Source organism: Heterodontus francisci, chromosome 45, assembly GCF_036365525.1.
Source record: "Heterodontus francisci isolate sHetFra1 chromosome 45, sHetFra1.hap1, whole genome shotgun sequence".
Lineage (NCBI taxonomy): Eukaryota > Metazoa > Chordata > Chondrichthyes > Heterodontiformes > Heterodontidae > Heterodontus > Heterodontus francisci.
The window spans coordinates 11999346-12024702 of NC_090415.1; the positions used below are offsets into that span (position 1 = coordinate 11999346).

At 43.9% G+C, this 25357-nt stretch overlaps 2 protein-coding genes across 2 annotated transcripts; one reads left to right on the top strand and one right to left on the bottom strand.

Moving 5' to 3' along the window:
* Positions 1 to 294: 294 nt before the first annotated feature.
* LOC137356318 (histone H2B 7-like) lies at positions 295 to 774 on the bottom strand. Its single transcript, XM_068022199.1, has one exon. It carries the CDS (start codon positions 759 to 761, stop codon positions 381 to 383), a length of 381 nt encoding a protein of 126 aa, XP_067878300.1. The 5' UTR covers positions 762 to 774; the 3' UTR covers positions 295 to 380.
* Positions 775 to 20719: 19945 nt separating this feature from the next.
* Positions 20720 to 21280, top strand: LOC137356391 (histone H1-like). The gene has a single exon (XM_068022277.1). The coding sequence runs from the start codon at positions 20756 to 20758 to the stop codon at positions 21278 to 21280; it is 525 nt and encodes a 174-aa protein (XP_067878378.1). The 5' UTR covers positions 20720 to 20755.
* Positions 21281 to 25357: the final 4077 nt, after the last annotated feature.

The window sequence follows — 25357 nt, forward strand, 5'->3', positions numbered from 1 at the left end:
TTTGTTATTCGTGGGAGACAACAGCGGAGTGTAGATTTTCAGTGTCAGGTGTCAGCGTACGAGACCGAGGGTTCCGACACCACCCGGGGTTCCAGATAATGTACTTATTAATTTTTGAGGTCAAACTTGAACTCGGGAAATTAGTGACTGCGAACTGATGTATGTGAGTTAAATCAGCTTTTATTGTCGAAATACAAAAAAGGGGCCGAATATGAAAGTATGGGAGAAAAACAGAGATCACAAAGGCAAGGACACTTGATATATAAATCAATATAAGTCGATACTATACAGACAATGTTGTAGCTTTTTCAGAGAAGTTGTGGGTGGCTCTGAAAAGAGCCTTTTTGTGTTTTGGGTGTGTTTCAGTACATTGCGGATATTTACTTGGAGCTGGTGTACTTGGTGACCGCCTTTGTACCTTCCGACACGGCGTGTTTGGCCAGCTCCCCGGGCAGCAGCAGGCGCACGGCGGTCTGGATCTCCCGGGAGCTGATGGTGCTGCGTTTGTTGTAATGGGCCAGGCGGGAAGCCTCACCCGCGATTCGCTCGAAAATATCATTCACAAACGAATTCATGATGCTCATGGCCTTGGAGGAGATGCCGGTGTCAGGGTGAACCTGCTTCATCACTTTGTACACGTAGATGGAGTAACTTTCTTTCCTGGATCTTCTCCGTTTCTTGGTGCCCTTTGTTGGCGCCTTCTTCAGAACTTTCTTGGCGCCCTTCTTGGAAGGTGCTGTAGTTTTCTTCTCGTCAACCATGATCGCGATCAACTTCAGACACAGAATAACAGAAATTTATCTCCAAGCTCGCATTTTATAGACATCCCCTGAACCCTATGCAAATAAAGGATGGGAGAAGGCCATGTTCATGAATGGCTGGTTTACAATGATGTCACTGCCTGATGTTCTGTATCTATCTGATTGGGTATCTAAAGTAACCAATCACATTTTGTGCTTCTCACAGCCACAAACTGTCGCAGCAGTCAGATCGTCCAAACCCCTTTGCCCGCCCTTATCCATCTCCATCAGTGACTTTCTGAGTCCCTCTTCCTCATCAACCATTTCTATTTTGCTAGTACGAACTCGTCTCTTTTTTCACTCTACGTATAATTTCTCTATAGTTCCCTTCCTTATCAGGATGTAGCGCCCCTCTGTACTTCCGTCCATCAACAGGACCGAATCGTCCAGTATAGTGGGGGTCAGAGTGGGGCAAATGCGAGCATTGAAGTGCAAGTCCTTATCTCCATGTAGCGTGCCAAATAAGGTTGGTCAGCTGCAGTCACAAGTAACCACATGAAAGATTTATATGACAGCGCTTCTGATATGTCTTCCTTTTTCCTCAACCGAGGATACCCTTGTCCTCACTTTCCACCCCATCAGCCTCCACATCCAAAGAATCATCCTCCGCCATTTCTGCCACCTCCAGCGAGATGCCATTACTAAATGCATCTTCCCCTCCCTTCCCCTGTCAGCATTCCGAAGGGATCATTCTCTCCGCAACACCCTGGTCCACTCCTCCATTACCCCCACCACCTTGTACCCTTCCCACGGCACCTTCCCCTGCAATCGCAGGAGGTGTAATACCTGCCCCTTTACCTCCTCTCTCCTCACAATCCCAGGCCCCAAACACTCCTTTTGAGTGAAGCAGCGATTTACTTGGACTTCTTTCAATATGTTATACTGTATTCACTGCTCACAAAGTGGTCTCCGCTACATAGGCCCTTTGGCCCACTGTGTCTCTGCCTCCCATCAAGTATGAATCTATTCGAATCACATTTTCCAGCACTTGGCCCATAGTCTTGTATGCTATGACATTTCACGTGTTCATCTAAATCCTTCTCAAATGCTATGAGGGGTCCTGCCTCTACCAGCTCTTCAGGTAGTGTGTTCCAGATTCCAACCACACTCTGCGTGAAATATTTTCTCCTCAAGTCCCCTCTAAAACTGCTGCCCATTACTTAAATCTATCTCCCCTGATTATTGATCCCTCCACTGAGGGAAATGTTTTCTTCCTATCTATACGATCAATGTCCCATGTAATTTTGTATACCTCAATCAGTTCCCCCCTCAGCCTTCTCTGCTCCAAGGAAAACAACCCTAGCCTATCCAGTCTCTCTTCATAACTGAAATGCCACAGCCCAGGAAACATCCTGATGAATCTCCTCTGCATGCTCTCCATTGAAATCACGTCCTTCCTTTGGTGAGTTAACCAGAACTGTACACAGTACTCCAGCTGTGGCCTAACTAGCATTTTATTCAGCTCCCTCATAACCTCCCAGCTCTTATATTCTATGCCTCGGCTAATAAAGACAAGTATCCCATATGCCTTCCTAACCACCTTATCTACCCGTGCTTCTGCCTTCAGTGATCTGTGGACAAGTACACCAAGGTCCCTCAGTCCCTCTGTACATCTTAGGATCTGACCATTCATTGTATATTCCCTTGCCTTGTTGGGCCTCCCAAAATGCATCACCTCATATTTTCGCACTACTCTGGATTAAATTCCATTTGCCACTGCTCCACCCATCTTACCAGACCATCTATATCATCCTGTAATCTAAGGCTTTCCTCCTCACCATTTCTGACACCAATCTTCATGTCATCTGTGAACTTACTGATCATATCTACTACATTCACGTCTAAATCATTCATGTACACTACAAACAGCAATGGTCCCAGCATCAATCACTGTGGTAGACCACTGATCACAAACTTCAACTCACAAAAACAACGCTCGACCATCACCCTCTGCCTCCTGCCACTAAGCCAATTTTGTATCCAATTTACCAAATTGCCCTGGATCCCATGGGCTCTTACCTTCTTAACCAATCTCACATGTGGGTCTTTATCTAAAGCCTTACTGAAGTCCATGTAGATAACATCAACTGCCTTACCCTCATCTACACATCTAGTCATCTCCTCAAAAAATTCAATCAAGTTTGTTAGACACGATTTTTTTTTCAAGTCACCTCCTCACTCTGCTTATTATTCTTATATATTTTTATTTAATTACCACCTCCCCTCCCCCCCCCCCCCCCCCCTGACATTTTCTATACTCCTCTAGGGCCTCCGCTGTTTTCTGCCCTAAGCCTCTTTTTTTTTCCGTTATCCAATCCTCTATATCCCTTGACATCCAGGGTTCCCTGGATTTGTTCATCCTACGCTTCACCTTTATGGGAACATGTTGGACCTGAATTCTCATTATTTCCTTTTTGAATGACTCCCACTAGTCGGATGTAGACTTTCCTATAAGTAGCTTCTCGCAGTCCACTTTGGCCAGATCCTGTTTTATCATTTTGAAATCGGTCTTACCCAAATTGAGTACATTTATTTCTGGTCCCTCTTTGTCCTTTTCCATAACTACCTTAAATATTACTGAGTTATGGCCACTATCCCCGAAATGCTCCCCCACTGACACTCCTACCACTTGTCCGGCTTCACTCCCTAGGATTAGGTCGAGCACGGCTCCTTCTTTTATAGGACTTTCTACCTGCTGGCTCAAAAAGATCTCCTGTATGCACCTAAAGAACTCTGCCTCCTTTAAGCCATTTGCACTAAGACGATCCCAGTTGATATTGGGTCAGTTGAAATCCGCTACAATTATTACCCCATTATTTTAACAACTATCTGAGATTTGCCTACATATCTGCTCTTCTATCTCTCACTGACTGTTTGGAGGTCTGTAGTACACTCCCAGCCAAGTGATTGCCCCCCTTTTTGTATTTATGTTCTACCCATATGGCCTCATTTGAGGAATGTTCGAAGATATCATCCCTCCTTATACAGTAATTGACTCCTTGATCAACTGTGCACTGCCACCTCCTATTTTATACCCTCCCCTGTCATGCCTGAAGATTCTATACCCTGGAATATTGAGCTACCAGTCCTGCCCTTCCCTCAACCATGTCTCCGTGAAAACAATAATAATATATTTCCATGTGTTAATAAATGGCCTCAATTCATCTGCCTTACTAGTAAGATTCCTTGCATTAAAATAGATGCAATCCAGCCTTGCATTGTTAGCTTGTGTCTTAACATGTCTGCATTTTCTCTGCCTTCCAGACTGACTCAGTTTCTCTTCTATATTTGACTGTGCATCAGCCCTTACTGTACATCCCCTCTATATCCCACCACCTTGCCAAATTAGTTTGCAACCACCACCCCCCCGCCCCACTCCCCCAAAATCACGTGCAAACCTCCCAGCAAGGCTGTTGGTCCTGATCCAGTTCAGGTGCAATCTGTCCAACTTGTACAATTCCCACCTTGGCCAGAAACAGACCCAGTGATCCAGGAAATTAAAGCCCTCCCTCCTGCACTATCTCTTCAGCCACACATTCATCTCCTCTATCCTCCTATTCCTATACTCACCTGCACGTGGCAGCGGGGGTAATCCAGCGATTACAACCTTTGTGGACCCCTTTTCTTTAATCTGCTACCTTGCTTTTGATGTTCATGTTGCATGACCTCATCCCTCTTTGTACCTGTCAGTTTCTGGTATGGAATAAAGATCTTTACTCTGTACCTGCTAGTTGCTGGCAAGTGATTGTGGCATCACTCCATGTCTGTCAGAGTGTGATGTTACTTCAGATTTTACTCTTCAGCAGTCAGTCTCTGACATGTGAATATGGATTTTCCTCATTCTGGTCACTTACTGCAATGTAAGTCACTCCTTTATTCTGTGCCTGTCAGTTTCAGGTCTGGAAGAAAGATTTTTTTCATTACCTTTTATAATCTGGCAAGTGAATGTGAGATCACCCTGTATCTGTCAGTTTGTGACATATTACTGTGACTTTTACTCTTCATTTGTCAGTTTCTGATACGTGAATGTGTATTTTATTCTGGGTACCTGTCAGATACTAAAATGCAAGTATGTATTCTATTCTGTTCTTGTTTGTTACTTGTAATTAATTGGAGTGTTTACTCTTGATCTGTCAGTCTCTGGAATGTGAATGTGGCTCTTACTCTGTGTCTGTCTGTATTGGATTTGCCAGCAAGTGTTTTTCTTTGCCTTTCTGTTCCTGACATGTGAATGCGAATTTTACTATGGACCTCTCAGTTACTGGTATGTGATTGTGGTTTTATTCTGTCTCCACGAACCTATGATTAGTGATTGCAGCTAGTGTCCAAGGCATGTCAGTATCTTGTTTGCACATGCCCATTCTTATGTGCATGTTGCTTTATGGGAAATGACTTTAGGATTTACTCTTTTTTCTGCCATATTACTTCTATGGCTTCAAGGGCTGGTCAGAGACTGGGAATTCTATGATGAGCAACTCATGTCCTAACTTAGTTTAGTTTAGAGATACAGCACTGAAACAGGCCCTTCGGCCCACCGAGTCTGTGCCAACCATCAACCACCCATTTATACTAATCCTACACTAATTCCATGTTCCTACCACATCCCCACCTGTCCCTATATTTCCCTACCATCTACCTATACTAGGGGCAATTTATAATGGCCAATTTACCTATCAACCTGCAAGTCATTGGCATGTGGGAGGAAACCGGAGCACCCGGAGAAAACCCACGCAGACACAGGGAGAACTTCCCAAAGTCTTTCCACCACCTACAAGCCACATGTCAGAATTCTGATGGATTACTCTCCAATTGCTTGGTTGAGTGCAGCTCTAAAAACACTGAAGAAGCTTGATACCATCCAGGACAAATCAGCAGGCTTGATTATCTTACCATTCACCAGGTTATGCATTTACTCCCTCCACCACCAGTGCACACTGTGTCCTATCCAAAAGATGTACTGCATCAACCTGAGGAAGTACCGTACAACAGCACCTTCCAAACCCATGACATCTGCTACTGACTGGAACATGGGCAGCAAGCTTATAAGAACATTACCACTTGCAATTTCATCTCCAGTTTGCACAACATCCTGACTTCAAAAATATAACACCATTCCTTCATCATCACTCAGCCCAAATTCTGGAACTCCCACTTTTATGAATGACATTCATTCTGTAGCTGTTCATCAATGGTACAGTCTGAGTGTAGAACTTATTCTGCATTTGCCACTCTGAAAGACAGGATCTGTTTGTTTATATTTAAGGAACAATGAAGGATCTCTTACACACCTAGATCTGTCCAAATATCTGACCCTCTTTGTATGGTATGTGTGTGAGGGATTCATTCTTTATCTCAGAATGTGGAATGTGACTATATTTATCTCTGTCACTTACTGATAAGTGCATGTGCACTTTTCACTCTACCTGCCAGCTTCTGATGTGAGTGGATTTTTTAATGCACCTGTCATTTACTGATGAATTGAACGGTGGTTTTGGTTTGAATCGCTCACTTTCTGTTTACATGAATATGAGTATTCCTTCGTACTTGTCAATTACTGGTATTGAAGTAAGATCTTTAAACTGAACCTAATACAAAGCAAAATACTGTTAATGCTGGAATTTGGAAATAAAAGCAGAAAATTCTGTAAATACTCAGCAGGACTGCCAGCATCTGTGGAGACAGAAACAGAGTTAGCCTTTCAGGTCAATGACCTTTCATCAGAAAGGTCTGTCCTGATCAAAGGTCATTGACCTGAAATGTGAACTGAATTTCTCTCTCCACAGGTGCTGCCAGACTTGCAGAGTATTTCCAGCATTTTCCATTTTCATTTACACTGTACATGGAGATGTACATTTTCTGGCAAGTGAATGTGGGATCAATATTTAACCTTTCAGTTCTGATACGCAAATGAGGATTTTACCCAACATGTTGTCAGTTCCTGCAGTGCAATTATCTGATTGATTCTGTAACTTTATGATTGTGGTAATTGATTGTGGGTTTGACCCGACATCTACCAGTCTCTGTCATGTGAATGTGGCTATTACTCTGTATTTATCTGTGCACAATTTGTGAGTGTTTGTTTTCCTCTCTGTGTCTGTTTCTGACATGTAAATGTGGATTTTGCTATGTACCTCAGTTACTTTATGTGTATGTGTTTTATTCTGTTTCTGTGCATCTGTTGTGAGTGTAATATTTTCCCTGTACCTATCAGCATCACACTTCTTTGTATGGCCATTATTCTGCACTTGTTGGTTTATGGTACTGCTTGAATTACTCTTTCCCTCTCATTCCCTGATATGCTCCTGTAAATTGTCCTCTTCACTTGTCAGATTCCACTCTGTGATAATGTTGTTTCACTGTCTGTCTCCGTCTGGTATGCTATTGTAAGATTTACTGTGTGCCCATCAGGTTCTGGTAATTAGTTATGGAGTTCACATTGTAACATTCAATTTGATCTGTGTGAATCTGCTTCTGCCTTGAACTGAGAGTTTCTATTCTGTGAGTGTACATTTACAAGTGCGCTTGTTAATTTCTGCTAAATAACTGTTTGTTTTACTCTGTGCATGTCAGTTGCTGCAATGGGAAGATGGGAAAGGTTTTTAATTCTGAAAATGGCTATTACTGACAAGTGAGTGTGGGTTTTACTCTGTAACCCTCATTCTCTGGTATTTGAGTTTGTGTCTTTTTCTTCCGGTTAGCTGTTACGCTCACTTCTCTGAAGTAAACCTCCTTTGAACTGCCTCCAACACATTTACTTCCTTCCTTAAAGAAGGAGACCAAAACTGCACACAGTATTCTCGATGTGGTCTCACCAATGACCTGTATAACTGAAGTATAACAGGCTTAGTCATTTTCAATTCCTCTCATAATAATGGATAACATTCCATTTGCCTTCTTCATGTCTTGCTGTAACTGCACACTAACTTTTTTGACTCATGCACTAGAACACCTAGATCCCTCTGCACCCCAGAATTCTGCAGTCACGCTACACTGATGTATCTTTTGATCTCTCTGACAAAGTGAACAACTTCACATTTTCTCACATTGTACATCATCTGCCAGATTTCTGCCCTGTCACTCAACCTATCTATATCAATCTGCAACATCCTTATGTCCTCTTCACAACATACTTTCCTACCTATCTTTGTTTCATCTGCAAATTTAGCTGCCATGTCATCGCTCCCCTCATCTAAATCATTGATATAAATTGTAAAAAGTGGAGATCCCAGCACACGTCACATCCTGCCAATCAGAAAAGGACCAATTTATGCATTCTCTGTTTTCTGCCAGCCAGTCAATCTTCTATCCATGCCAATATGTTACCCACTACGCCATGAGCTCATACATTGCACAATAACCTTTTATGTGGCACCTTGTCAAATACCTTCTGGAAATCCAAGTACTTTATGTCAAAGGATTCCCCTTTATCCACACCGCATGTTAGTCCTTCAAAGAACTTCAATAAATCAGTTAAACATGATTTCCTCTTCACAAAACCATGCTGAATATTCTAGATGAACTTGTGTTTTTCAAAATGCCCAGCTTTAGCCTCCTCATTGATCAATTCTACCACCTTCTTGATCACAGGGGTTAAGCTATAGGGGTCTATACTTACCCTGATGAAGGGTCACTGACCTGAAATGTTAACTCTGCATCTCTCTCCACAGATGCTGCCAGACCTGCTGAGTATTTCCCACATTTATTGTTTGTATTTCAAATTTCCAGCATCTGCAGTATTTTGCTTTAAGATTACTATAGTTACCCTTTCTCTGCCTCCCTACCTTCTCGAATAGAGGGGTTATATTTTTTACAGTCCAATCTGAAGCAACCTTTCCAGAATCTTGCGAATTTTGAAAAATTAACACCCACAAATCTATTACTTCAGTAGCCACCATTTTAAGACACTGGGATGAACACCAACAGGACCCAGGGACTTGTCAGCCCACAGCTCCATCAGTTTACTCAGTACCGCTTCCCTGGTGATTGTAATTTCAACAAGTTCCTCTCTTCCATCCACCTCTTGATTTACAGCTATTACGGGAATGATTTTTGTCTCCGCTATTGTTAAGACAGAAGGAATTTTTTTATTCATTTCTTCTGCCATTTTCTTATTACCAAACTTTAACTCCCAATTTTCATTCCATAGAGGACCAAAACTCAATTTACTTAAACTTTTCCTTTTCAAATACCTGCAGAAACCCTTGCTATCCGTTTTTAGATTTCTAGCTAGCTTACTCCCATGCTCTAATTTCTTTTCTCCTGATTAACCTTTGGTCAGAATGTATAGAATGGCACAGAATGACTCAATCATCTGACCTGCCACTCATCTTTGCACAATTCTCTGCCTTTTCATTCAGGTTGATGCCTTCCTTAACTTCTTTAATCAACCATGGATGGGGGATCCTCCCCTTGGAATTATTCTTTATAGTAGGGATATACTTATTTTAAGTATTCTGAAATATCCACTTAAATGTCTGCCACTGCTTCTCAATTGAACTATCTCCTGGCCCAGTAACCCAGTTCACTTCAGCTAGCTCAGCTTTTATGCCCACATAGCTGCCCTTATTTAAGTTTACAATACTAGTCTTTGACACACTCCTCTCACTTTTAAACTGGATGCAAACTTCAGTCACATTGTGATCATTGCTACCAAGAGGTGCCTTTATCTGAGGTCATTAATTAATCCTTTCAAATTGCACAATACCCAGTCGAAAATAACCTGCTCGCCGGATGGTTCTAGAAAATGCTGCTCGAAGAAACGATCTCGAAAGCATTCTATGAACTCCTCAAAGAGGCTTCTATTACCAATCTGATTTTTTCCAGTTTATATGTTGACTAAAATCACCCATTATTATTTCCATCCCTTTATCACAAGCACCCATTAGTTATTCTTGAATCCTTCATCCTACATTGTGATTACTGTCTGGGGGCCTGTCGACAACTCCCACAAGTGCCTTTTTCCCTGACTATTCCTCATCTCCACTCAAACCGATTCTACATCCTGATCTCCTGAACCAAGGTCATGTCTAACTATTGCAACAATACGATCCTTGATTAACAGTGCCACCCCTCCACATTTACCTCGCTTCCTGTTCTTCTTGAATGTTATATATCCATCAATATTGAGGACCCAATCCTTGTCATCCTGCAACCATGTCTCCATAATGGCTATGAGATCACATTTATTTACATCAACATGTGCTATCAGTTCCTCTACTTTGTTATGAACGCTATGTGCATTCAGATAAAGAGCCTTTGGTTTTACCTTTTTGTTATCTTTGTCACATCTAGTGTTGACTGTCGGTCTGCTCTTAGGTTTTTTTTCTCTTTGCCCCTTCCTGCCATTCACTGGCCTTCATTTCCCCTGTTACTATTGTGTTCTCCTGCCCTGACTCTAACCCTTGATTTGTTACATCTACTAAAGCTTGATCCCTCTACCCCTTTGTTTAGATCAAGTGCCTCTCTACATCCCTAGTTATATGGTTTTCTCGAACACTGGTCCCAGCTCAGTTCAGGTATAGACTGTTCGAACGGTTCAGCCTCCACTTTCCCTAGTACTGGTGCCAATGCCCCACAAACTGAAACTGACTTCTCCCACACCAGTCTTGGCGGGTGTACGTTTCACTGTATATCTCTCAATCCCTCGTCTACAATTTACCTCCGTCAGTTTTGGATTTTGAGTGTGGTTTTATCAGCACCTGTCAGTTTGTTTTATGTGAGAAATGTCTTATTCTGTACCTTTCAGCTTCTTGTGTGTAAAAGTATCTGGGTTGTACTTTGTCCCCATCAGTATATGGTATGTGAGTGTGGATTTGACAGTTAATATTACATTCTTGGGTGTATATGTGGGAGTTCACACTTTATCTTTGATTGTCTAGTAGCCAATTTAAGGTCTGACTTGTGCCCTTAAATGTCTCATGTGTAGCTGAGGCTTTTAACCTCTCTCTGTCACTGTCTGGTATAAGAGTAAGAGTTTCAGTCTGGTTTTTGAGTGTGGATTTTACACCACATCTCTACTTGCTCTCCGATGTGATATTTAATCTGTACATGCCAGTTTCTGACATGTGGCTGTGTGGTTTACTTTGTACATTGTCATTCTCTGATATGTGACTGCCAATTTTATTCTGAACCTGTCTGTTTTTTATTTCTGTTTGTGTGAGTTTTAACCTGTATCTGTCAGTATCTGGTATATGAATCTTCTTAATTATGTGCGTGTTGATCTGTATCTGTGAGGGTCTGAAGTGCAATTGTTAGGTTTTCTTTGTACCTGTCAGTGTCTCTTATGGATGAGAGACTTTCACTCTGTTACCTGTTAACTTCTTGCAATTCATTATGGATTTCACACTGTCTCTGTCAGTCTCTGGTAGTTAAGTCTGGCATTTTTACTGTATCTCCTAATTTCTGATATGTGAATGTTGATTTTAATGTGTACCTCTTGGTTTCTCCTATGTGAGTCCTTTTACAATCTGTTTCTGCCAGTTTCTCATATGTGAGGGTGGCATTTATTCTGTACCTGTTACTTTCCGAAATGTGGGAAGAATTTACTCTTTCCCTGTCAGTTGCTGATATGTGAATGTGGGTTTATTCTGGATCTTTCAATCTTTGGAATTTGAGTCCATGCTTTACCCTATATCTGTTTGCTTCTGTTAAGTGAATGAGGGATTAAATCTGTTCCAGTGCATTGATTGTATATGAATGTAGTTTTCAGTCTGTACCTGTCAGTTGATGAAAAATGAAGGTGGTTTTATTTATCTTTCTGCCAGATTTCGTTATGTGACTGTTGATTTATTCTGTACCTGTTATTTTCTAGGATATGATTGTGGTTTTTGATCTGGACCTGTCAGTTTCTATTACTTGAGTGAGTTTTACTTTGCACCAGTTGTCTTCTGTTATGTGAGTGTCAGTTCTCAGCTGCACCGGTAAAGTTAAGGTAATATAGTGTGGGTTTATTCTGTATCTTTCAAACTCTAGTGTGTGACATGGGGCCTTTCTCTGAATCTGTCGATTTCTGCTCTGTAACTGTACGTTTTAAACTGCAACATACAGTTCCTGATAGGTGTGTGAGCACATTTTCTGTTTTCTGCAGCTATCTATGTCTACTACAATGTCTATGTGTGTTATTCCTAGATTTCAATTTCTGTTATTGAAGAATTGATTTTCCTTTGTGCTTCTCAGTCTCTGCAATGTGTCCATGTCTGTTACTGGTAACTGTCTGTCTCTGTTAGGTGACTCTGGTGTTATTCTCTATCTGACAGTCTCTTGCCTGTGAGGGGTTTCATTTTCTTCTCTGTATCTGTCAGTTTCCTTTCTGTGGCTGAATGTTTTAATCTTTACTTAAACTTTTTAATAATTTGTAAATGTGAATTTCACTTTGTGCCTGTCTGTTTACATTATATGAATGTGTTTATTTTTATTTTGTCAACATCAGTTTCAGGCATGTGAGGGTGAGATTCACTGTCTCCAGGATGCACCCTCTTGTGAGATTGACAGAGTGCCTTTTAATCTGATAGTGGGTTCTGCTTTTGAACTTGACCTAACTTTCAGCTGTATTAATTTGGAATGGATTGGATACAATGTCTGTCTCTTCTGATTTGTTTGATTGCTGAATTGGAAATGTGTCTCTAAACTTAGGATCAGTGAAACTTTGACTACATCTGCTTCTTGTGACAATGACATGAACTGAAGGCCTATGGGAGTGGTACTGTACCTTGTCTGTGATGGAAGGAGCCGACTGCACTTGCCCTTGTGCCTGGGAATCATCACATTCATTCTGCTCCCTTGAACTATTTGCCTACAGAAAGGAAGAAAACTATGTCTTGTAAGTCACGATCAGTTGAGTTGGAAGCTAGAAAAGAGATTAATGTAACATTTCAATTAATAATATTTATGACTAATCACAAAGGCGAACCAAAAATACAAAGAATATCACTGTCTGATTCCACTGCAGCTCTCAGCATCTGCTGACGAGATGTCTTGGCAGTTTCACAGCAATTTTGGGACATCCAGAAACAAGCCAACATCTACACTGCTCCAAGGTTGGGACAACCTGATGGAGCAGGGATATTTGTGCAGGTCAGGTTTCTATTTCCATCTGGCATTATAATGTAATCACCTAAGAACTAGGAGCAGGAGTCAGCCATTCAGCCTCTCCAGCCTGATCCACCATTCAATAAAATCATGTCTGATTTGATCTTGGCTTCAGCTCCATTATCCTGCCTGGCTAAAAACCCATTACTCCCTTGTAGATAAAAAAAACTCATCCTTGAATATATTTAATCATCAGCATCCACTGCTCTCTTAGGTATAGAATTCCTTAGATTAATGACGCTTTGAGAGATGAAATTCTCCCTTACCTCCGTCTAAAATGGGAGACTCCTTATTCTGAAACTGTGCGGCGTGGTTCTTGATTCCCTCAAGAGGGGAGATATCTTTGCAGCATCTACTCTGTCAAGACCCCTCAGAATCTTACATTTTTACGATAAGATTAGATCTGATTATTACAAACTCCAATGAGTGTAACACAACCTGCTCAACCTTTTTCTCATAACGCAAAATATTCATCGCAGGAAGCAACCGAACGAACCTTGTCTGAACTGCATCCAATGCACGTATACATCCCTCATGAGCGAAGGAGACCACAACTGTATCCAGTAATCCAGGTGAGGTCTCAACAACACCCTGCAGAGTTGTAGAAAGACTTTCCTACATTTATATTCCATCCCCCTTGCAATAAATGCCAACAGTCAGGCTCTGTTTTCACTATTCACTTTTCAATAACAACAAAGAGCGTGAAATAGGAGCTAAACCAGGGGCAAGTATTACAGGATGAGGAGAGAAAACAGCCATGAATTTCAACAGCAGCTTCTTGACGTTTTGTCTCACTTACGCAGTGCACACGCAGCCCAAGAAATGCCTCTGCCTTCCGCCGCTCACTCCATGTTGCAGGATCACTTCCTGCCTCACTCTGTCTCTTGCAAACAAATGACGTTCAGCAGCCGAGTTGGCGGAAGGGAGCGCATGCGCTCTGAAGGTTAGCAATTCTCAGCGGTGTGGGCGGGGCTATGCCGCGCATGCGCTTCTTTAGGCAACGTTGTGAAATTCAATAAAATCAATTGGAACTTTATCCAGTTCAGTTTTTTTCACATTTTGAGCAATGAAACCGGGGCTGTGGGTAAGATAGTGATGTTTCCCTTCTGGGAGATTACCCCTTTGTGAAGTTCAACTTGAGATTATTCTCTGCAGTATGCTTGCTGTCCTTCAGCCCGGCTTCTCAAAGCAATCCTCTGAGGGAGTCGGTGTGTTTGCTGGGATCGCGCAGGAGTTAATATCTGACAATAACAGTCCTACATTCATGTCAGCAGATTTAAACTGTCGGTCACTGAGAGTCATAGCGAACGGTTTGAGCTGAAAGATTGCAGAGAGCTCAACAGGGCAGAAACAAGTTAAATTTGGGACATTGTGTGCCTCACTTTCGGACACGTCCTCGGAATGTGAGATTAATAATGTGGCTGCCTGTTGCACCATATCAGTGAGAGATGAGTTTGTATCGTCGCTCTCCCCTGGCGGAACTATCGAGATGAAACAAATCTTACAGTTCAGCCTACAACTCAATAATTACAGGCTCAGTCGTGGGCAAAATATTGGAATCCATTCAGAGAGACAGGATAAACTGTCACTTAGAAAGACAAAGATTAATCAAGCATAGTCAGCGTGGATTTGTGAAGGGAAGATCTCGTCTGACCAACTTGATCCAATTTCTTGAAGAAGTAACAAGGAAGTTGTATGATGGCACTGCAGTTGATGTGGTCTGGATGGATTTTAGCAAGGATTTTGACAAGGTCCCACATGGCAGACTGGTTAAAAAAATAAAATCCCGCGTGATCCAGGAAAATGCAGTAAGCTGGATGCAAATTTGGTTTAGTGGCAGGCAATAAATGGTAATTGTTGACGGGTGTTTTTGCGATTGGAGGGCTGTTTCCATTGGTGTTCCGCTTGGCTCAGGACTGGGTCACCTGCTCATTGTGGTATATATTAATGATTTGAACGTAAATGTACGGAACATGAATAAGAAGCTTACAAATGACATAAAAATTGGTCGTGTGATAGAAAACGAGGAGGATTGCTGTAGGCTTCAGGAAGATGTTGATGGTCTGGACATATGAGCAAAAAATGGCAAATGGAATTCAACCCGGATAAGTGTGAGACGATGCATTTTGGGAGGTCAAACAAGGCAAAGGAATACACGATTAATGGGAATATACTGAGTTGTGTAGAGAATGTGAGGGATCTTGGAGTAAATGTCCACTGACCCAGAAGGTAGCAGGACAGGTCGACAAGGTGGTTTAGAAGGCATATGGAATCCTTCCCTTTATTAGCCGAGGTATAGAATATAATAGCAGGAAGGTTATCCTGGAAATATATCAATCATTGGTTAGGCTACAAATTGAGTACTGTGTGCAGTTCTCGTCACCTCATTATAGAAATGATGTAATTGCATTATAGAGGGTACAGAGGAGATTTACGAGGACATTTTCGGGACCTAAAAATGCAGCTATGAGGAAAGATTGGGTGGGCTGGGATGTTCTCCTTGGAACAGAGAAGGGTACATCTGATTGAAATATATCACATTTTGAGAGGCCTGGATAGAGTGGAGGTCAATGGCCCATTTGCCTTCATAGAGAGTGACTCGGGGGTAAAGACTTAAAGTGCTTGGTAGAAAGATTAGAGGGGAAATAAGGGAAAGTTTTCCTCACCTAACAATGCAAAACTGGGCATCCATGAGGGTCTGTGGGCCATTCGGATTAATGTATACAGTACTGGTCTCCTTATTTAAGGAAGGGTGTAAATGCGTTGGAGGCAGTACAGAGAAGGTTTACTAGGCTAATGCCTGGAGTGGACGGGCTGTCTTAAGAGGAAATATTGGACAAGCAAAGCTTGTATCTGCTGGAACTTAGAGTAAGATGTGACTTGATTGAAACATATAATATCCTGAGGGGTCTTGACAGGGTGGATGTGGAAAGGATGTTTCCCCTTGTGGGAGAATCTATAACAAGGGGTCACTGTTTAGAAATAAGGGGTCGCACATTTAAGACAGAGATGAGGAGATTTTTTTTTCTCAGAGGGTCGTGAGACTTGGGAATTCTCTTCCTCAGAAGGCGAAGGAAGCAGAGACTTTGAATATTTTTCAGGTCCAGGTAAATAGATTCTTGACAAGAAAGGGAGTGTAGAAAACTGGGTCGTGCTGGAAATGTGGAGTAATCAGTTCAGAAATAAACTTATTGAATGGCAGAGCAGGCTCGAAGGGCTGAGTGGCCTACTCCTGCTCCTAATTCGTATGTTCGTATAAGATGAGCGAGGTACCAACAGCAGCAGAATTGTACTCAACCCCAATCTTTAAGCTCATGGCCCGGCATATCCCTCACTCTACAATTAACATCAAACCAGGAGACCAAACGTGATTCAATGAAGAGTGCAGCAGGGCATGCCAGGAGCAGCACCAGGCATACCTCAAAATGAGGTCTCAACCTGGTGAAGCTACAACACATCATTACTTGCATGTCAAACTGCATATGCAGCATCCGATAGACAGAGCCAAGTTATTTCATAACCAATGGATCAGATCTAAGTGCTGCAGTCCTGTCACATCCAGCCGTGAATGGTGGTAGACAACTAAACAACTAACTGGAGGAGGTGGCTCCACAAATATCTCCATCTTCAATGATGAGGTAGCCCAGCACATCAGTGCAAAAGATAAGGTTGAAGCTTTTACAACAATCTTCGCTAGAAGTGCCGAGCTAATGATTCATCTCAGACTATTCCTGAAGGCCCCAGCATCACAGATGCCAGACTTCAGCCAATTCGAATCACTCCGTGTGACATCAAGTAGCGACTAAAGGTGCTGTATACTGCCAAGGCTCTGGGTTCTGACAATGTTCTCCAATAGGACTGAAGACCTGTGCTCCAGAACTTGCTGCGCCCATAGCCAATCTGTTCCAGTACAGCTACAACACTGGCATGTACCTAGCAATGTGGAATATTCCCCAAGTATGTCTTGGACACCAAAAGCAGGAGAAGTCCAAGCTGGCTAATTAGACCCCATCAGTCTACTTTCAATCATCAATAAAGTGATGGAAGGTGTCATCAACAGTGCCATCAAACGGCAGTTGCTCAGTAATAACCTACTCAGTGACGCTCACTTTGTGATCCACCAGTGCCACTCAGCTCCTGACCACATTACAGCCTTGGTTCAAACATGGGCAAAAGAGCTGAACTCAAGAGTGAGAAGAAAGTGACTGCCCTTGACATCAAGGCAGCATTTGACCAGGAATGGCATCAAGGAACCCGAGCAAAACTGAGGTCAGTGGGAATCAGTGGGAATACTCTCCGCTGGTTGGAGTCATACCTAGTGCAAAGGAAGATGGTTGTGGTTGTTCGAAGTCAATCATCTCAGCTCCAGGACATCACTGCAGGAGTTTGTCAGTGTGGTGTCCTAGGCCTAATCATCTTCAGCTGCTTCATCAATGACTTTCCTTCAATCATAAGGTCAGAAGTGGGATGTTCACTGATGATTGCACAATGTTCAGCACGATTCGTGACTCCTCAGCTACTGACGCAGTCTGTGTAGAAATGCAGCAAGACTTGGACAATATCCAGGCTTGTGCTGATAAGTGGCAAGTAACATTCACGCCACACAAGTGCGAGGCAACTACCATCTCCAACAAGAGGGAATCTAACCATTTCCCCTTAACATTCAATGGCAATTAGCATCGCTGAATCCCCCACTATCAATATCCTAGGGTCTACCATTGACCAGAAACTGAACTGGTGTAGCCATATAAATACCGTGGCTACAAGAACAGATCAGAGGATAGGAATCCTGCGACAAGCAAATAACCAGCTGACTCCCCAAAGCTTGTCCACCATTTCCAAGGCGGGAGTCAGGAGTGTGATGGAATACTCTCCACTTGCCTGGATGCGTTCAGATCCAACAACACTCAAGAAGCTCGACACCATGCTGGACAAAGCAGCCCACTTGATTGCCACCCCATGCACAAACATTCACTCCCTCCACCACCGACACACAGTAGCAGCAATGCGTACCATCCACATGATGTACTGCAGCAACACACCAAGGCTTTTTAGACAGCACCTTGCAAACCCGCGAACACTACCAACTAGAAGCACAAGGGTAGTAGATGCATGGGACCACCATCACCTGCCAGTTCCCCTCCAAATCACACATCATCCTGACTTCGAACTATATTGCCATTCCTTCACTGTCGCTATGTCAAAATTCTGGAACTCCCTTCCTAACAACACTATGATTGTACCTACCTCACATGGAGTGTAGTGGTTCAAGAAGCCATCTCATCACAACCCCCTCAAGGGCAGTTATGGATGGGCAATAAATGCTGGCCAAGCCAGCAACACCCACATCATATGGATGAATAAATCAAACAGGGTGGTGATGGTCTGGAACTCACTGCCTGAAAGGGTAGTTGAAGTATAAACCTTCAAATCATTCAAAAGAAGTCTGGAGATGCATCTCAAGTGCCGGAATCTGCCGGGTTACGGACCAAATGCTGGCAGGTGGGATTAGAATGGGTGGAAATTTTTTCGGCTGGCACAGATACGATGGGTCAAGTGGTTCCTTTCTTTGCCATAAACGTTCAATGTTTCTATGATTCTGAGTGAATGTATATCTCTCCTTCTCACCATCACCCAAGCCTCTCGCCCACTCCAGATCTTTCCCTCTCTGCCTTTTTTTCGCTATTGATGCTGTCTCTCTCCCTCTGCCTTTGGTGCTGTATCTATGTTGGCGATACAGTTACTGAGTGTTATGTGTATGCATTCTATTGTAGTACTGATAGTCTCTCTCTCTCTCTCTCTCTGATGATACAGGTGAAGGTGAAATACTGTTGTTCAGTGTGATATGGACACACAGTTGGAAATTATAATAATAAAAGCAAAATACTGCGGATGCTGGAAATCTGAAATAAAAACAAGAAATGCTGAAAATACTCAGCATGTCTGGTAGCATCTGTGGAGGGAGAAGCAGAGTTAACGTTTCGTGTCAGTGACCTTTCTTCGAACCCCTTCACCTGTATCATCAGAGAGAGAGAGACACACACAGACAGACATAGTCCCTCACTCGCTCTATCAGGGGCGGCACAGTGGCGCAGTGGTTAGCACCGCAGCCTCACAGCTCCAGGGACCCGGGTTCGATTCTGGGTACTGCCTGTGTGGAGTTTGCAAGTTCTCCCTGTGTCTGCGTGGGTTTCCTCCGGGTACTCCGGTTTCCTCCCACATGCCAAAGACTTGCAGGTTGATAGGTAAATTGGCCATTATAAATTGCCCCTAGTATAGGTATTTGGGAGGGAAATATATAGGGACAGGTGGGGATGTGATAGGAATATGGGATTAGTGTAGGATTAGTATAAATGGGTGGTTGATGGTCGGCACAGACTCGGTGGGCCGAAGGGCCTGTTTCAGTGCTGTATCTCTAAACTAAACTAATGCATACATGAAACACTCACTAACTGTATCGCGAACATAGATACAGCACCAAAGGCAGAGGGAGAGAGACAGTTCCGAAGAGTCACTGACCCGAAACGTGAACACTGCTTCTCTCTCCACAGATGATGCCAGACCTTTTGGAAATGTAAGACTGATACAATCTCTCTCCCTCTCTCACCCCTCTCTCTCTTTCACTCTCCCTCTCTCTGTCCCTCTGTTGCTGTATATTAAAGGGTAATGGTGTTATTGAGCGTGTTATGGACACGCTGAACAGACGGTGTCTTCAGTCCTGCATCGAAGGACGGAGAGAACCAGCCTGTCACTGCCTGGAACAGAAAAAATCACAGCGTCTGAATGTGGGATTATTCTGTAACTGGACATCTCTCCTTGTTGACAATGGGATGTCTGGGACACCTGGAAAAATATGGATAGACTTGAGGAAGAGACAGTCGATAATTTGTATTTTCACCGTCAGGAAACATGTTTCTGTGTGCGATCAATAACATCAAACCGGACAGTAGTTTGAACACATTCAAAGCTGTGATTTGCTCTTGCCGTCGAACCTAATGAACAGACAACATTCGCAGCGCCAGTCTCAGAGTGTTTCACACTTACTGAGTCTAGAAAATACAAATACCCACCGTGAATCCGCAGCACAGGCCGAGCGGAGGGGAAATCCTGTCCTGGGAACGCTAAATTGAGCGAAGAGTTCGGCCTGAGATTGTGTGGATGTGAATATTGTATTAAAGGGGCGGGAGCGTTAGTCTAATGCCACTGTGTTTGTGGGTCTGGTCTCATCGTCGGATTTCCGAGTCCCTCTTGTGTAAAATAACAAGATTTTCCAGTCAAAGAAGCACTTTGCTCCCCTTCTAATCCTCAAAGTGGGAATTCAGTGTTGTTTGTTTGTTGATTTCAAGATTTTAGTCGAAAAGTATGGAACATGTCAGCGATCGGCTGAGAGAGAGTCATCAGTGCAGCAATGAAACGGGTTTCAGTCGAAAATGGAGTCTTTACTTCAAGTGAAACCTTTGTGACAGCAAACATTCTGATGTCAGAGACAGGAAGGATCTAGCCTGGGACTCTGGAATACCCGAATTTCAGTGGAATTGGAGAGTTTCGGACCAGAGAGAAACACAGAGAGGCAGCAGGAGCCGGGAGCTGACAGCAGGTTGTCTCCGCCCCGTCCGCTCACTGCCTTTAAGTTGCTCAGTGCCGCCACCACCAGCTTCATTTCTGACCCAGTTCTGACTGACAGAGAGACTTTGTGCAGATTCCTGGACATGACCGATACTGCAGCCGCCGAAACTGCTCCTCCAGCCGCCGCCGCTCAAGTCAAGACTCCCAAGAAGAAGAAAGCGGCTCCCCGGAAGGGGTCAGGCGGTCCCAAGTTGGGCGAGCTGATCCTCAAGACTGTGGCGGAATGCAGTGTCCGCAGTGGGATGTCACTGCAGGCAATAAAGAAGGCTCTGCGTGTTAAAGGTGTCGATGTGGAGAAGGGCAAGTTCCAAATCAAGCAAAGTATCAAGCGGCTTGTGGCGAAAGACTTCCTGGTGCAGACGAAGGGCACGGGGGCCTCCGGCACCTTCAAAATCGCGAAACAGGAAAAGAAGGGAAATGTGGTGAAGAAGATTAAGACAGGAGCAGCCAAGAGATCTTTAGTGAAGAAAACAGCTGCCAAGAAACTGATAACAAAGAAAACAGCCAAGAAATCCCCAGGGAAGAAAATAGTCGCCAAGAAAGTGAGCAGCAAGAAGAGAGCAGCCAAGAAAGTGAGCACCAAGAAGGCGGCAACACCAAAGAAGGCGGTGAAGAAAGCAACGCTTCCAAAAAAATCTCCAGTGAAGAATGCTAATAAAACCAAGAGGGCCACGGGCGGAAAGCCGCCCAAGAAAGTCCAATCATCAAGGGGCGGGAAGAAGCCGAAAGCAGCAAAGGCTCAGAAAGCAGCCCCTGGAAAGAAGTGAAACAGCACGGGAAACTTGTAGACATCTGAAACCAAAGGCTCTTTTCAGAGCCACCCACGTCTCTCAGGAAAGAGCTGATCCCCCGATCAAATGATCCCTGTCCCGCAGTCGTGTGCACATTTCACCTAGAAATGATTTGAATTAAATCCAGGTTCCCTGGTGACTCTCAACCCAGCCCTTCCTCACTCTCTGCACCAAATCAGGGATGTCCGGGCCTCACTGTACCCGGGTATATGTTCGGTGAAGTCTCAGTTCATGCTCGTTTCAGGGTGACAGCCTGTAACACAGTAACACGGGCGAGATACCCCGCGTCACATCTCAAACTCCAATACATGATTTTCTAAAATTCAGCAGGGGTTCGGTTTCAGTAAACTGCTCAATCCGTCTGGGAGGAGAGGTGTGCCGAAACAGGTTGACTTGTGATCGGAAGCACTGCACTTAGGCGGGTGTATTACGACCTTTTAATTGTAACAGATCCTTATTTAAAGCGCTAATTTCTGTTATCTGTGACTATCAATGCCGAATCTCCATGTTTTATGCTGAGCTCTAATGTCGAGAACTGTTTTTTCTTGAATTGGCGGTTCGAGCAAGTGGGAGGCGGAGCGAGAGGATCAAAGACATTTCTCTGCTCTGTCTGTCACTCAGTTTCCTCCAGACCCGCCTCTGGCTCTCTGTTTCTTTCTCAGTCAGGTCGGGGCAGGCTGTATATAAAGGCAGCAGAAACTACTCGTTCCTCATTCAGAATCGGTTTGTCTGAAGAAGCGTTATGACAGGAAGAGGTAAAGGAGGCAAAGGACTGGGCAAAGGCGGAGCAAAGCGGCACCGCAAAGTGCTTCGTGATAACATCCAGGGCATCACCAAGCCAGCAATTCGCCGCCTGGCTCGCCGTGGCGGAGTGAAGCGCATCTCGGGTTTGATCTATGAGGAGACCCGCGGGGTGCTGAAGGTTTTCCTGGAGAATGTGATCAGAGATGCGGTCACCTACACTGAACACGCCAAGCGCAAGACGGTCACCGCCATGGATGTGGTGTACGCTCTGAAACGCCAGGGCCGCACTCTCTATGGATTCGGCGGCTAAACAAATCGACATTGTCCACCAAAAACCAAAGGCTCTTATAAGAGCCACCCAAAACCTCATATAGAGATAAGTGACCTTGAAACTGCAGCGGGGATGTCTTGGGATGTGAAATTGTTGCAGCTCATCCAATGTTATGTGGACTTTATCAGATCAGTATTGAATTCTCTTATAGTCACTTTACGTCTCGCACATTTTTTCACTCTTTTGTTCCATGTTTAATAACCGCGTCATGAATTAAAAGATTGCATTTGATAATGTCCATTGCCGACCTGAACTGCCGGTAAAGATGTAGAAAAGGATTTACTCCCGTTAGAGTAAGAAATGGCCGGAGGTTTATTCCCGCCAGAGACCGAACAGGGAATGAATCCCTATTCAATCCGTGTTGGAAGACACAGAGGGGTATCCAGGGCGGAAAAAAATCACGCAAAAGCAGAGATTTTATAATCGTTCCCGCCAAATTAGGTTTTTTTTGCGTCGTTTATAATTTGAAAATGGCGGGCTTTTTGAAATTGATTCAATTTCAGTTGCAGTTCAACCGGATGTTGCCGGGACTGGAGAAAATGCAGCTATGAGGAAAGATTGAATGGTCCGTGGTTGTTTTCTGTGGCACAGAGAATGCTGAGGAGAGATCTGATTGAATTGGATAACATTTTGAGAGGCCTGGATAGAGTGTAGGTGAAGGGCCAATTTACCTTAATACAGAGGTCACTGACTAGGGGTCAAAGACTTAAAGCGTTTGGTAGAATAATTAGAGGGAAGATGAGGACAAGGTTTTTTTCCCCCTCTCATCTAGAGGATGGTGGGGGTCTGGAACTCAATGCCTGAAAGGGTAGTTGAGGCAGAAATCTTCAAATCATTCAAAAGAAGTCTGGATATGCACCTCAAGTGCATATTCTACAGGATTACAGACCAAATGCTGGCAGGTGGGATTAGAATGGGTGGAGAGCTTTCCGGCTGGCACAGACACGATGGTCCAAGTGGCTTCTTTCTGTGCCATAAACTTTCAATGATTTTCAGAAAAGAGAAGGCTGAGGGGGGACATGATTGAGGGATCCAAAATTATGAAGGTCATTGATTGGTTAGACAGGAGGAAACTTTTTGTTTTCCCTGAGCGGAGTGATCAATAAGTAGTGGGAATAGATGTAAGGTAAGGGGCAGGAGGTTTAATGGAGGTCTGAGGGAGAAAAAAACATTCATCATGTGGTTGGAATCTGGAACACACTGCCTGAATAGGTGGTAGAGGCAGGAACCCTCACAACATTTAAGAGGTATTTAGAAGAGCACTTGAAACGCCATAGCAGACAAGAATACGGGCTAAGTGCTGGAAAATGGGATTAGAATAGTTAGATGCTTGAAGAAATACTTGCAGGTTTATTGGTCAATTGCCCCTAGTGTAGGTAGATGGTAGGAGAATGGTGGGGATGCCGGAGGGAATATGGGATTAATGGAGGATTAGTATAAATGGGTGGTTGTTGGTCGGCACAGACTCGGTGGGCCGAAGGGCCTGTTTCTGTGCTGTGTAACTCCATGACTCTATGTTTAGTTATCGCGTCATGAATTAAACGGTTGCATTTGATAATGTCCATTGACGGCCTGACTGCTGGTGAAGATGCAGGATTTATTCCCGTTCGAAGAAGCAATGACCGGAGCTTTATTCCCGCCTGAGACCGAATAAGGAATGAACCCCAATTCAAACCGTATTGGAAGAAACGGAGGGGGAATCGAGGGCCGAAAGATGAAGCTCCAAGCAATGAGATTTTATAATTGTTCCCGCCGAATTCGGTTTTATTTAATCTTTGAGTCGTTTGCTAATTTGAAATTGGCGGGCTTTTTGAAATTGATGAAATTTCAGTTGCTGTTCAGCCAATCAGGGAGCAGCAATTCCCACCGCCCTTTTCCATCGTTTCAAATTGGATGATGGACGGGGCTTCATCCAATCACAACATTAGGGCGGTCCTTCGACTGTCTTAAATAGGCAGTCCCTGAGCAGCTTCAGCATTAAACACGACATTGTGTAAGGTTTCCGTAGATAATGGCCAGAACCAAGCAGACAGCGCGCAAATCGACCGGAGGGAAAGCTCCCCGCAAGCAGCTGGCTACCAAAGCGGCCCGCAAGAGCGCTCCAGCCACGGGCGGAGTGAAGAAGCCTCACCGTTACAGACCCGGCACTGTGGCTCTGAGGGAGATCCGCCGCTACCAGAAATCCACCGAGCTGCTCATCCGCAAACTGCCCTTCCAGCGCCTGGTGCGGGAGATCGCACAGGACTTCAAGACAGACCTGCGCTTCCAGAGCTCTGCCGTCATGGCCCTGCAGGAGGCCAGCGAGGCTTACCTGGTGGGGCTCTTTGAGGACACCAACCTGTGCGCCATCCACGCCAAGCGAGTCACCATCATGCCCAAAGACATCCAGCTGGCACGCCGCATCCGCGGGGAGCGAGCCTAAACTGACCCTGCCCGGAACTGAGTTCGGCATCAAATACCACAACGGCTCTTTTAAGAGCCACCAAATCGACAAAAGAAAGAGTTGTGATCTCTTGTTCATTCCAGCACATAAACGTCTCAGAAGGTTTTGACCATTTATTTACTCAAAGCCGGAAGACACAAATACTTTTGTCTGCATCCGGCAGCTGGAGATTTCATGACGTGTCTGTTGTCAGATCTAGAGTAGCGAAACCAATGTGCACAGCGCATTTTAATAGACCGGCGATCATTTTAGGACTGAACAAATGTTTGTGGTACATAAAGGGTAGAATGGTAAAAGTGCCTTTCCAATAGGGTCTGAGGGAATTAGAATGCATTTCATCTGATGAGCAGCTAAATGCCAAAATCCAGTACACTTCATTCCAACACAAAACAACGATAATAGTACAATATTACAGTCTTTCAGACAGTAACCAGCCCTTTCACAGATAAAGTGGGTGGCTCTGAAAAGAGCCTTTGGGTTCACAGATTCAAGTCAGGCCGCTTCACTTGCCCTTCGTGCTCGGAGCGCTGGTTTT